The sequence below is a fragment of the Vipera berus genome (assembly GCF_964194415.1).
Source record: "Vipera berus genome assembly, chromosome: 2".
NCBI lineage: Eukaryota > Metazoa > Chordata > Lepidosauria > Squamata > Viperidae > Vipera > Vipera berus.
The window spans coordinates 147,132,806-147,146,834 of NC_138203.1; the positions used below are offsets into that span (position 1 = coordinate 147,132,806).

General features: G+C 42.3%; 1 protein-coding gene across 2 annotated transcripts in view; it reads right to left on the bottom strand.

The window, feature by feature from the left end:
* Window positions 1–2,324: 2,324 nt before the first annotated feature.
* The window catches only part of HLF (HLF transcription factor, PAR bZIP family member), a 65,080-nt gene continuing 53,375 nt past the window's right edge, over window positions 2,325–14,029 (bottom strand). The window contains exons 3-4 of one of the 2 annotated variants that reach the window (XM_081317269.1): window positions 8,211–8,431; window positions 2,325–2,549 (exon numbers count right to left, since the gene is read on the bottom strand). In XM_081317269.1, coding sequence (XP_081173395.1) covers window positions 2,334–2,549; window positions 8,211–8,431 — 437 coding nt within the window. In that variant the 3' untranslated portion in view covers window positions 2,325–2,333. Of the gene's footprint in view, window positions 2,553–8,210; window positions 8,432–14,029 lie in introns of both variants that reach the window. The other variant, XM_081317268.1, reaches the window with a different exon arrangement.

Genomic DNA, 14,029 nt, shown 5'->3' on the forward strand with positions numbered 1-14,029 from the left:
CTTACATTCATTTCCTCCCCACCCTCCAAAAATACTTTATATAATGTAGCATAAGTTTAAAAAATAGCTAAAAAAATAACAGGAGAATCTCTAAAAACAATCAGCTCATACAATCACAGCAGCATATCAAGGCAAAAAAAAAACCCCTGCAAAAGTTGCTTCTAACTGAATCAAAGCCATCTGAGGGGGGAAAACAAGAAAAACCCAGCAGGTGGGAAATCTACAGAAATTATATTGCACACAGTCGATTAAAAAGCTGAATTCGAAGCCTTTCCCAAGAAAGAAGAATTTCAGAATGTCTATGGAGATTCTCGATCATCCAGGTCACGCTTGGCCCAAAGGTGCTTTTTCCAGAGGCAACTGGACTTTCTTTGTTTATCTTTGAAGACATTTCTCTTAGCCAAGAAGCTTCTTCAGTCACGTTTGGTTCTGAATAACTGAAGAAGCATCTTGGATGAGAAGCGAAACATCGTCAAGGAAAAACAAAGAAGGCCCAGTTGAATTTGGAAAAAGCTCCTTTGAGACAAGAATTTCAGAAACTGAACATCAGTGGGAAATAAAAATGCAGTCTGCTCGAACTCCAAAGACAGTTTAATGTAGGCCTTTTCTATTTTGGTTTCCAGTTCTCTGGCCAGTGAATTATCTTGCATTTTTGTATAAAGTTTCATCCTGACCTAGCATGGCCATCAGCATCACTCCTGCAGACCAAGAAAAGCACTGATCTCTTTGACGAGTAGGTGGTGGGCCGAAGGCAAGCATCACTTGACCTTTGTCCCCAATGGTGGATTGATCCAAACCCCTCTGGTTATGCCAATCACAGATTGGTCAAGGGTAAGAACAGCAGATGTTCACAAGAGCAGTTTGACCATCCAGCCAAAAGCAGACAAACTCTACCAATGGCCAAATTCAAGAGCTGTTGGCTCAACTCAACTTTTGAAAAAAGCACTGTGCACTAAGCAGATTGGAGAGAGATCTGCAGAAGGAGCAGAGCAGGTCACTGGCTGAATTGACACCCCGAATTCCCTGAAAATTTAGCTGACAACTTCTAGATTTCCACTTGCTGGTTACAAAGTATAAAAGAAATCAGATGAAAGACAAAGGTAGCCTGGTCATTTCTTGATAAGATTGAAACAAGGATTCCAGAGTTGGAGTCTGTCAACCTTGAAATGTTCTGCACAGTGGTATGATTTAGTGTTGTGCCCTGCACATCACAAAAAGAAAGGGGTGTGTGTGTGAGGATTGATAGAAGCAAAAATTTAATTCACCTAAGGCAGGAATATGCTTTGGCCTCATCCGCACAGCATGCACTGATACTGTGCAGACATCTGATGGATTTGTTTATTTATTTTTTGCTTGTGTGGTTAGGGATTATTTTTAGACAAACTATCAAGAAATCTTTAATGTTTTAGGAGAAAAAAAGAGCGCTAAAAAGTTACAGTATTAGGGTACGAAAGTCATCCAATGCCCATGAGGAATATTTTAACCTGTACAAGAGAATTACTGATTATGCCCAGGGGATGCAAAAATATTCTCCCTCTGACCTATTTATAATACTTTTGATTTTAAAGCAATGGAAGGAAAGTTAGCTGTTCCTTATTTCTCTACAAGGAGAATATAGAATACATCATGAATCGGAAGGTCTATTTTATTTACCAAAATGTAAAAACATACAATAAATGAAAATCGAAACAAAATAAAAAAGCAAATCTATAAATTAGTATCTCTGCAGAATAGCATGAATATCAACTGTGCATTATTAATCAATCAGTTTACCCTGCCTGATGTGCCTTATTGAAACAACAAACCAAAAAACATCTCTAACTTTTTTCTTCTTTCTCTTTCTTTCTGTCTCATTACCAGGGTGCTTTTCTTTCATTTTCTTTCTTTTTTTCTCCCCCCAGTTAGATCAAAAGAATGGGAGGAGGATAAGACAAAAATACAGTTTAAGCAGCACTGGAAAATATATACATACATGTCTACATGTATGTATTCCATAAATGTTTTACTATGGCCAGTCTCAGCCAACCCAACCCTGCAAAGGGGGCTTCATAAAAACACAAGAAGAGCCGAGACAGACATGCACACTCATTCACAAGTATGCCTGCACTGATGTGCACAAGCACACGGGTTATACACTGGTTCTGTTTCTGCTTTCTGTTAAAGTGCCCATGACTGAAAAGTTGGCTTGGGTGAGGTGCTATCAAACATGAAACACGCTGTCCCACCTATTTAAATGCCAAACCACAAAATAAAATAAAATAAAAAAGTAGATGGAAAGAAAAGAAACAGGGGTGGTGGCGGATGGGAGTGGGGGTGGGTGGGTCGGAGGCCATTTAGAGAGGACCATGCCGGGCTTCATACTTGACAAGGACGTTCTTGCATTTGCCCAATTCCTTCCGTAGGTCAGCCACCTCCTGGCGCAGGGCTGTATTCTCCTTCTCAAGGAATGAGGCACGGATAGCAATCTGGTTTTCCTTCAGCCTCCGGGCATCTCTGGAACGCTTGGCAGCCATGTTGTTCTTTCTACGTCTTGCCCAGTATTTGTCATCCTGCTCATTAATCACAGAGGAAAAGAAAATCGGTGTTAGATTTCAGTAGAGGAACAGAGGCCCATAAGGCATCAGCAGGGCTGTAGGTATTCTGTGTGTTCAACTCAAACATTGTTATGTTGAAAAGCAGGTGCAATATGACACTTGTATTGTTCGGATATCTTCTAAAACAGAAATAGATACAAACTCCCTATCTACTTGTTTGCATTTTAATGTTTATTTTGAAATAGATAGATAGATAGATAGATAGATAGATAGATAGATAGATAGATAGATAGATGATAGATAGATAGATAGATAGATAGATAGATAGACAGACAGACAGACAGACAGATAATGGGCAGGCAGATAGACAGAGATAGATAAAGATAGATAGATAGATAGATAGATAGATAGATAGATAGATAGATAGATAGATAGGAAGGAGACATAGAGATTAAAAAGTAGATAAGTGGTGAGATACCAGGTCAACTAGTGGAGTCTTCCTGATCTAGCATAATAACGAGGTGATAAGGAGACTTTTAAATCTTTTATTGTACACTGTTCAGAAGTTGTGATAAATAAATAAATAAATAAATAAATAAATAAATAAATAAATAAATAAATAAATAAATAAATAAATAAATAAATAAATAAATAAATAAATTTCACAACTGCTAGAGGCATCTTCCTGATCCTGGCTTCCAGTGGAATGATAGCCCCCTAGCATCCCAAGTTATCCAGGGTGATGGGCGCCAATGCATCAAGAGGATGCCAGGTTATGAAGACAGGTGAAGAAAAATAAAAGAGAATCAGGAAAAGGATTTAGCAGAGAGTGAAGCTTTCCCGGTTTCTTTGATGGAACTATTACTCTTTTCGCCCAATTTAAACAATAAAAGTTCCACTCTCTCAATTTAAATAGTAAAACTCCTTTGCTAGATGATTTGCATCTTAACTAAAGGTAAAGGTAAAGGTTCCCCCGCACATGCGTGCTAGTCGTTTCCAACTCTAGGGGCCGGTGCTCATCTCCATTTCAAAGCCGAAGAGCCAGCGCTTGTCCGAGGACGTCTCCGTGGTCATGTGGCCGGCATGACTAGACGCCAAAGGCGCACGGAGCACTGTTACCTTCCCACCATAGTGGTCCCTATTTTTCTACTTGCATTTTTACATGCTTTCGAACTGCTAGGTTGGCAGAAGCTGGGACGAGTAACAGGCGCTCACTCTGTTACGCGGCTCTCGGGATTCGACCCGCCAAACTGCCGACCTTCTGATCGACAAGCTCAGTGTCCTAACCCACTGAGCCACTGCATCCCTGCATCTTAACTAGCTAAAGACATTTCTTGTTTTTTTTTAAAAAAAATATGTTTTATTGATTTTTAACATAATCACCTTAATATTTGGTAAACAGCATGTTGTCTGGGTTAGTGTTTAAAAACAATCAATAACAATTAATTTCTATCATTCTATAGTTCGTTTGGTTGATTTTCTCTTCTTCCAATAATATTCTCTTTTGCCAACCTTAAATTAATACAGTTCTTATTATTTGAATAAATGACAATTAAACATAGACACTTTTCTCATGTTTCTGCAAATAATAACCACATCAGTACAAAGCTTCTTTTCTAATTGCCTCATCATAGATTTCTTGCTTTTTTATTGTTAAAGTATGGTGCTTTTAAAGATCTGACCCTTACGTAAAACTTACTTAGCGCTCAAAAGTAAGTGTCAATAAATTCAATGGTGCTCACTTCCAGGCAACTGTACAAAGGGTCACATTTCTGCTCCATAAACCTAATTGTCAATGGATCATATCTTGGCTGTGGATATCTTTTAAATCAGGTTTTTAGCAAAGTCCTAGGCCTTATGAGTAGGACCTAGCACTTTGCTGAAAACCTGATTTAAAAGATATCCTACCAGCAGGAAAAATTAATAAAGTGGGATATAAATGTGTAAATCAGATGGAAATGACTAGGAATCAACTAGAGCTAGCATTAACGGCCCCTGCACTTTATAGCTTTTCCCTGCGCTACTGCTCTAACAGTGATTAGGAGGAGAAAGACTTTCCCTCTTCTGTATTTCTTATACTCATTTTTTTTTGCAAATGCCATCCTGGAAATAATATTGAACTGACAACGAAAAGTCACATCAGCATGGTCAGAATGTATTCATATATTTAAGAGACTTATATGGCTGTACATCTCACGTGCTGTTATCTAGGGCGGCGTATAGCACCGGCAATAAAAACAATAAAGCTGGTATCTAAATAAACAACTCCCAGCACCAACCCAACGTTCTCTGATGAATCAAAACCCTGCAATCGTTAGATTCCAGCTTCGCCCACCCTTGACAGAAGGGCCAGTCTTTTAAAGCTTTCTGGAAGGCTAGAAGGGCGGGGATCTTAGAGGGAGGGTGTTCTACAGGACCGGTGTTCTGCCCCTGAGGAAAGCCTGAGTGTTCCCTTGGTCCAGCTAGAAGACAGCCCTAGGGCAGGGGTAGGCAACCTCGGCTCTTTTATGACTCATGGACTTCAACTCCCAGAATTCCTGAGCCAGCTGGCTCAGGAAGTCTGGGAGTTGAAGTCCACGAGTCATAAAAGAGCCGAGGTTGCCTACCCCTGCCCTAGGGAGAAGGGGCCTGGAACACACCAACCCAGTCCAATCTGCTGGAAGTGAACAGATGCCCTCAAGGACAGGTGGTCATAGAGATAACCTGCCAGACAGGCTTTAAAGTTGATAACGTTTTGCTGATGATGATTGGTTGCTAAGTCGTGTTTGACTCTTCATGACCCCATGGACCACAGCACGCCAGGTCCTCTTGCCCTCCACTGTCTGTCTCCCAGAGTCTGCCCAAATCCATGGCCACTGTGTCAATGACACTGTCTAACCATCATATTGTCTGCCATCCCCTTCTCCTTTCGCCTTCAATCTTTCCCAACATCTGGGCCTTTTTCAATGAGCCCTCTCTTGTCATTTGGGGGCCAAAGTACTTGAGTTTCAGCTCAACCCTTCCAAAGGTTAGTCAGGGTGGAATTCCCGTAGGATTAACCGATTTGATCTCCTTGCAATCGAAGGGACAGAAGGGATAAATAGCATCTTGAATTACACCCTGAAAGAAACTGGAAGCATCTTGCAAAGCAGTGTTGTAATATGGGCAACACAACAGAACCCCCAAAACTCTGCATGCCACTGCATCCTGGACCAGTTGTAATTACTGGATGGTCTTCAACGGCAGCCCCGTGTAAAGTGCATTGCAGGAAGTGGCACAGTGACAGCATGAGCTCTAAGTCCAGCAGGATCCCTAGTTGTGCATTAGCTACGTCTGGAGAAATGCTACCATCAAGAGTAAAATATGACACTCCCAGGATATGAAAACCCCAAAGCCACTCTCTCTTGCCAGGACTGAGTCTGAGCTGGTTCCTCTCTATCCTGACCCTCAGAGCCTTCAGGCTGCTGAATGGCATTGCCTGCTTGGCCAGGGATGGAGGTATATACAGTAACTCATGCTGCCAAATGGCTTTGCCCAGCAGTTTCATTAGATGCTGAAATGAAGCAGTGAGAGTCATGAATTCTGAGGCACTCCCAGACAAGAGAGGCCTAGGGTTGGACCTCTTCCCTCCCCTCCCCAGCAGAAACAAACTGTCCTTGTTCTCGAGCCCCAAAGCTGGTCAATGCTATCGAAAGCTGTTGAGGGATCCATGTGGGCCAAGAAGGTCGCACTAACCCATCCCCAGCTCTCCAGATGTCACCCACAAGCAAAACCAATGCCGTCTTGGTACTGTAATCTAGCCTGAGAAAAGTACAGATAATCCACTTTATCCAGGGCCCACTAAGCTGAGTACTTAAACAAAGTTGGGTCTCAGGAGGGTCTTGAGAAGAAGGCACACCACCACATGTTTCAAGTCAGGTGGGCACTACCTCTCCCACTATGAGGACCCAACCACATGCTACCACCTAGAAACCTGTAACCAGCCAGGAAAGGTATAAACCCAGAACATAGGGGTGAAACTCATAGCTGCAAGGATCTGTCTGCTTTCTCTGAATCTATCAGTTCAAACCTTTCCCAGACAACTGAACTCAGATGAACCTTGGGTACTTCCACAGGATCTGTTCAGCAGGAATCCAATTCCAAGTGATGCCAAGTAACTTTTGACAGATGCTGAGAATATTTCTCACAGCAACCCCACAGAGGATCCCCTGACCCCATCTTACCCAGAAAGGACCTGGTCACCTGAAAGAGGGTCCATCAATTGCCTGGAATATCCCTATTGAACATAATCAATAGCCAAGCCAATAGTCTATCTCCAAAATTAAATAGTTTAACACTGGCTAACAAATATCTCTCTTTCTAAGAAGGATGGGAAATTGGCTCATATATTTCTGCAGTGCTTACTTCCCATCTGATTCCTCTCCAGGAAAAAAAAGCAACTTTCAATTCAATTCATCCTTGAATTATCAAAGCCATGTACATCTCTTATATTTTATAAAAATTGCAAAATCTAAACCTTTAATCTCAGTCGGAAAGGACAGCAAACACTTGAAATCATACACAGCCCAGAGACTATCAGTGGATCTAATTTGTGCTTGCCTCTGTACCCAAATTCTGCAACCAATCTACACAAGGAAACACAAACTTTGGTCAAACATTTTGCTAGGAATGGGAACAAGACAAAGCAGCACAAACTCCGGGAAGTGATTGCCTGTTAATCCAGTTCACAAAGATCATCAGCAACTTTACTAAGACTTCTCTGCAGTTAATGTCTTTTAAAAAAAAAAAAAAACACCTCCTCCCCTTTGTTATTCCGCTCACAGATTTATGTGTCTCAAATGAATGGAAAAATGTATGCAGAGTGTTTCTTAACTTTTCCAGGACCACAGAATTATATATACCAAACAAGATTGGCTTTAAAAAAAAAGAATTCTGGTGACTCTTTTAAAATAATTGAGATAATACATGCTGTAATAGCAACTTGCTTAAGGGAATTAGCACCCCACCCTGCCTGAGTTGGCTTTTTTTAAGCTCTGTCATTTCTGAACAATCTTTGCAATCCTGTGCATATTAGAAGCTCAGGATTTAGAAGCAAGATTTATTGCATCTGCAGTTCTTTGTGGTTATCCTATTTATAATTGGTAGAGGGCTATGTCCAGCATGCTGAACTCAGAAGGGAATCGAGAATTTCAATTCAAGATCTACTCTCTTGGAAGTAGTCTCATTGGACAACATGGGATTTCAGGGAAGACGCACAGCACATTTCCCTGAAAGGAAGACCATCCTGAATTTAAAGTGATCCCACCTTGTTCACCAATACGAAGGGTACACAAATTAAAATGAATAGAGCAAAAAAAAAAAAAGAAGAAGAAACCCTCTGCAATTTCTACTTTCCTTAGGTTTAAGAAGCTAGGATTGTCAACTCCAGCTGAACCCACTCGTGGAGATTCGGTTGGACAGCTCTCTTTCACTTGCTCTCATAATACAATATTCCTTTATTCCTGCCAAATATCATTGTACCACATCAAATTGCTGTCCTTCCTGTCTTTATCAAACCATGGCAGAGGGCAGAAAAAGACACTGTTTCTTTAAGAAGCTGTCAATGGGTGTAACCCATCTACCTGTGCATCCTCCAATTTACCTTTTCCCCTTCGAGTCTGGACCTCTGCATAGCCCTAGACACCAGTCCCAAGTTACCTTCAGATCTTCAGGAATGAAGACTTTGCGAGCTTTCTTAATCATCGGCTGGGGCTTGAGCTCCTCCTCAGAGAACTTGCGCTTGCGAGGGTCAAACATTTCCTGACCAGGAATGCTAGAAAGAGCAAGATCGGCAGGGTCGGGTTCATACCCAATTGGAACCTGAATGCTGTCGGGATCGATGGGACTTGGCGTGTTTCGGTTTGTAGGCAAGATCTGACCTGAAGAAACCAAAGAAATGATGCTTTATCAGCAGAAGAATGTATTTGACGCTCATGGTTGAACAGTGGAGTCCTTGGTGCTCTCTGAGCTTGGTTGTTTGCTTGCAGACGTTTCATTACCTAACTAGGTAACATAATCAGTGTTAGAAAGGAATGAAACTCCATTCTTTTCTAACACTGATTATGTTACCTAGTTGGGTAATATAGTAGCATGACTATCTTACCCTGGGCAGGGCAAGCAAGTGTTTATGAACAGAGAACAAACCCCATTCCCTTCTAGCACCGATATTGTCTTGCAAGACAATATCCTGAGCAGAGAGAGATCAAGGACTCCACAAACGATGCTTTGAAACAGTAAACTAATAATATTGCTCAATTAACCACCTCAATCCCTGCAGACTATAATCCGTCACATTTCCACTTTCTTGTCTTCCAAGTCCAGGGTCCCCAACCCTCAGTCCACGGACCAGTACCGGGCTGCAGCATGCCAACAACTGGGCCGTACAAACAAGCAAAGCCCCATCCGTGGAATGCAGGCAGCACACAAAACCACACACCTTCCAGTCCATGGAAAAACCTCTCTCCACAGAACCGGTCCCTAGTGCCCAAAAGGTTGGGGACCTCTGTTCTAAGTAAGTTGGTGCTTACACCTCCTCTGTTCAGGAAAGCAAGCTCTGATCCATTCATAATATAGTTTGTCTTCTCTCGGTTTTCAACTGCATGCTCTCCAAGCCGTACTCACTGGACTGTCTGAGAACATAAAAATAGCCGGTATTCTGTCACAGAGTGGACAACTAGATCCATTCAGGAAGGACAGGAGGGCAAATGCCCTTTTCAACTACCGTACTGTTCTCTAGCAATTAGCATTAAGTCATTCTGCCTTTGACTCCAGGCATACAGCTACCAAGACTAATATCAACTGATAAATGCCCTAATATTGCTACAGTTATTTGGTAGACACTGGTGTCTATATCACATAACAGACTTTTAGAAAGTTTACTCTGAGACACAATGAGGAGCTTGGGTTTATACAAGACTCCAACTAAGAAAGGCCTCAAGAACTGAATCACACTAGATTCCAGTTTACCTCTCCTGTTTTCACTTAAGATAAGGTAAAGGTAAAGGTTCCCCCGCACATGCGTGCTAATCGTTTCCAACTCTAGGGGCTCATCTCTGTTTCAAAGCCGAAGAGCCAGCGCTTGTCCGAGGACGTCTCCGTGGTCATGTGGCCGGCATGACTAAATGCCAAAGGTGCACGGAACACTGTTACCTTCCCACCGTAGTGGTCCCTATTCTTCTACTTGCATTTTTATGTGCTTTCGAACTGCTAGGTTGGCAGAAGCTGGGATGAGTAACAGGCGCTCACTCTGCTACGCGGCACTCGGGATTCGACCCGCCAAACTGCCGACCTTCTGATCGACAAGCTCAGCGTCCTAACCCACTGAGCCACCATGTCCCTATTTTCACTTAAGACCTATTAGCAATTAAGATGTTGCACTGGGAGCAGAGAGACCCAAGTTCAGGTCCTTCCTTAGCCAGGGAAGTTCCCTGGGTGAGTTTGGGCTGGGAATTCCCTCTCAGGCCAGTCTACCTAACAGGGTAGCTACTGTGGTGAAAAATAAGAGGGAGCGCCATGTATACTACTTCAAGCTGCTGAATGAAAGATGGGATATGACACAAATGAAAATAAACCAGACTATATTAATATATGAGAAAGTAAGACCATACCCCACTGGCCATGAGGGTGTCAATACATGCCATCTATTGGATGCCCAGAAAAGATTCCTCTTGTGAGTGTGATGCTTAGGATGAGATAACTCAGCATGGCGTCATCCTGATTTACATATGGAAGTAAGCTTGAATAAGGACTGAGAAGGCCCAAGAATATGAACAGACCATGTCAGAATGAGTACCTGTCCTGGGATGACTTCAAATCCTAATTCTGAATATTGGCTGGTACTTCCCAATATAGACCAATCCCTGGAAGTCAGGGGCATGCTAAATTATCAGTTGACAATTCATCAGTTTTTTTTAAAAAAGAGCAGGTAATGGAATTAACACAAACCCGCCCCCCTTTGAAATTATTGTCCACATTCAGCCAACCCCTTTACATAAAATATTGGCTCGTTCCAGTAGCACCAATATACAGTTGCCAGCTAGCCTGCAGTAGATCCAGAGTGGCTGATAAAGCTGGAGAGAAAACAACATTTCTCCCCTTATTTTATTAAATGAATGTTTTTTATAAAGTCTCAATGCCACTTGAAATAAACTTTGTTAAAAAAGCTAGACGTAGGAAATGCCAGATCGGCACCTGTTCTCTCTCCTGAACAGCTGATTGGTCATATTGACTGCTGTTGCGCTGAGCCCTGAAAATCAGATTATGTAAGGAAAGTTGGGATCTATTTGTACAGCTCTTTCTCCACCTATATGCTCCTTGGCTCATCTTGTTTCCATACACTGCACAAGTGGCACATCTCTGACCCTTATGGGCTTTGTTCTCGGCCAGCTGGGTTTTGTGCTCAAAATGGAAAAATCATCTCAAGTGCGAGCCTCTCGAGTTGCTCGTTGCAGCACACACTGTGTATCGCTTTCCAACATAACAGGACATTACAGGAGAAAGGGGTAGAAGGAAAGCCGTTTTTGGAGGGCACAAAAATTTTATTTTATTTATTTATTTTAATTCCATTTATATCCCGCCCTTCTCCGAAGACTCAGGGCGGCTTACAAGCTTAGCAGTCGATTCAGTGGAAGTTGTGCCTTGTCAAATTCCTTCTATGAAGCACTGCAATAGCGTTTGCCGGCAGAAAGGGCCAAAAAGCCCTGGGGAGAAGTTCTGCCCAATTTTTTTTTAATTTTTTTTTTAAAACATAAAGGAGAGATCAAGAGACTCCCCTCTTGTACCAATAATAGAAAGTCTCCTTTTCACACTGTGGGCCAGGATGCTTGGTGCCAAGGTGCTGATAAGTGGGCATATGCTGTTTTGGTTTTGCTAACTGAACAGATAATAGTGAGGATAAAATCGAAAAGTGGCATTTGATGGTAGGCTTAGTCTTGTTTACACATCTAATTTGTGGCAGATGCCAGGAAACCACCTCAGCGGTTGAGCAGGAAACTAAGAATTCTTGGTTCAGGCACGGCATCCAACTCTCTCCTTCAGACTTTCTGCAAGAATATTGCAGAGAATATCCTTATTATAACAATATTCTTGTTAACAAGAATATTGTTATTATAATGATGGAAGGTTGGTACAGGTAGTCCTTGACTTGCAACCACAGTTGAGCCCAAATTTTCTGCTGCTAAGTGAGATAGTCATTACCTGAATTTCGCCCCCATTTTGTGATCTTTCTTGCCACAGTTGTTAAGTGAATCACTGCAGTTCTTAAATTAGTAACACGGTTGCTAAGTGAATCTGGCTTCCCCATTGCCTTTGCTTGTCAGAAGGTCACAAAAGTCGAGCACGTGACACCCGCCCCAGGATGCTACAACCATCATAAACACGAGGTAGTTGCCAAGCCTCTGAATTTTGATCATGTGACCGTGGGGATGTTACAATGGTTGTGTGAAAAATGGCCGCTGTCACTTTTTTCCCCAGCGCCGTGGTAACTTCAAATGGTCACTAAATGAACTTTTCTAAGTCGAGGACTACTTCAGACCATTCTGCATAAAGTTACATTCGAAAGGCATCATACATTGTAACTATCCACCAACAAATATGGAAGTTTTCTCGCCGCTGAGGCCCTTCTATCTCATGCGAGTGATGTGGGTAATATTGGCTGCGATATTCCGAGATGCTCTTTGAGCCCACTGTATTTGAACACAGCGTGAACACTCCTAACCTACATTGTTCTCATGCTCTCAGCTGTACTGTTGTGACACCAGAAGCAAAACTGTGGGATGTTTCCAAGAAGATACATTTTGAAACCTGCCCAACTGGTTGCATCAATTACAGCGTTCCGCATATTTCCCCTCAAAACCAAACCTGTGCATCCCCATATCAGCTTGCACTGAATTACAGTCCACAGTGTGCACTGCTACAGGATTTGGAGAAGTTGCCATTCCTCATTTTCATAGCTGGGGTTTGTGTTTGCTTGTATGTGTGGGTACGTGTGTGTCCGTACGCACCAATGTACACATGTAAGTGACAAGCAGTTTCTTCCTTCCATTTGTGAATGAGAGATATTTCTCTTGACTATTTTTTTTTACTTTTATATCAAATACTGTGTTGCTTTGTGATATTTCTCTACCAAGGACAGGAACACGGGCTTAACAATAAAATTGCCTAGGGGTAATTAACCTCTAAGGGACACGGTGGCTCAGTGGGTTAGGACGCTGAGCTTGTCGATCGGAAGGTCGGCAGTTTGGCGGGTCGAATCCCGAGTGCCGCGTAGCAGAGTGAGCGCCTGTTACTCGTCCCAGCTTCTGCCAACCTAGCAGTTCGAAAGCACGTAAAAATGCAAGTAGAAAAATAGGGACCACTACGGTGGGAAGGTAACAGCGTTCCGTGCGCCTTTGGCGTCTAGTCATGCCGGCCACATGACCACGGAGACGTCCTCGGACAAGCGCTGGCTCTTCGGCTTTGAAACGGAGATGAGCACCGGCCCCTAGAGTCGGAAACGACTAGCACGCAAGTGCGGGGGAACCTTTACCTTTAATTAACCTCTGTACGGTGCTACAGCTCAATCCACTGACATGCATGAACAAAATTACGTCCCTATCCAGTTCACAACGATACAAACATGCTACTGAAACCTTTTGTGGGAACCGGTCTCAATTTGGGATGCTTAAATTCTCAATTTGGGATGCTTAAATTCTCTTTAGTTCAAGTTGGGTCAAAGGAGGACAGTGTGGAAAAGATCACATGCCTAGCAGAAAGAGCAGCAGAATAACTCTGCATCAGCAAACTGTGCAGCTGTGACAACACCCAAGTACAAGAGATGGTCAGCAGAGCAGAAAGGCTGCAGGGTAGAATCAGCAGGATTTCTTCCTAAAGTTAAGGCAAATATTTGGTTCCGTGTTATAGCTCTCTGAAGCTGCTATTCATGCTCACTTTTGTTTCTAATTCTATCTTAATTAACCAGATAAATTCAGCTGAACAGAAGGATGATCCACCCCCTGAAAATGAATACACAATCAATTGGATGCTCAGCAGATGAGACTCGGCCACAATTTCATTCTTTCTCTTGCACGGTCTTCTGCATTTATTTCAATAGGCTGCTGACTTGATTCAATCCTGAATCCAATTATTTAGAGTCACTATATGATCATTGCCCAGATCTGGTAGAAATTCCTAGTTTTTTTATAGGTATGCCCAAATGTATTCACGTTTTGGACTTCCTTCTTAGTGATTAGGCATGTTTATACATACAATGCTAAAAACTTGTGTGTGTGTACAGATACATCTGTAAAACAACTTTAAATTTATTTAGCCATCAAATGCCTACTCAATAAAACAGTTGTGTCCTCCAAGATGAAATAGATCAGTTTACAAAGTATCATTTTGGAGATATTTTTAAGGATAAGTTCTAATAATTTCGTTCACCTCATGAGAAGACCTCCCACTGCAAAATACTGCAGGGGCCCTGGTGGGACCACGAGAAA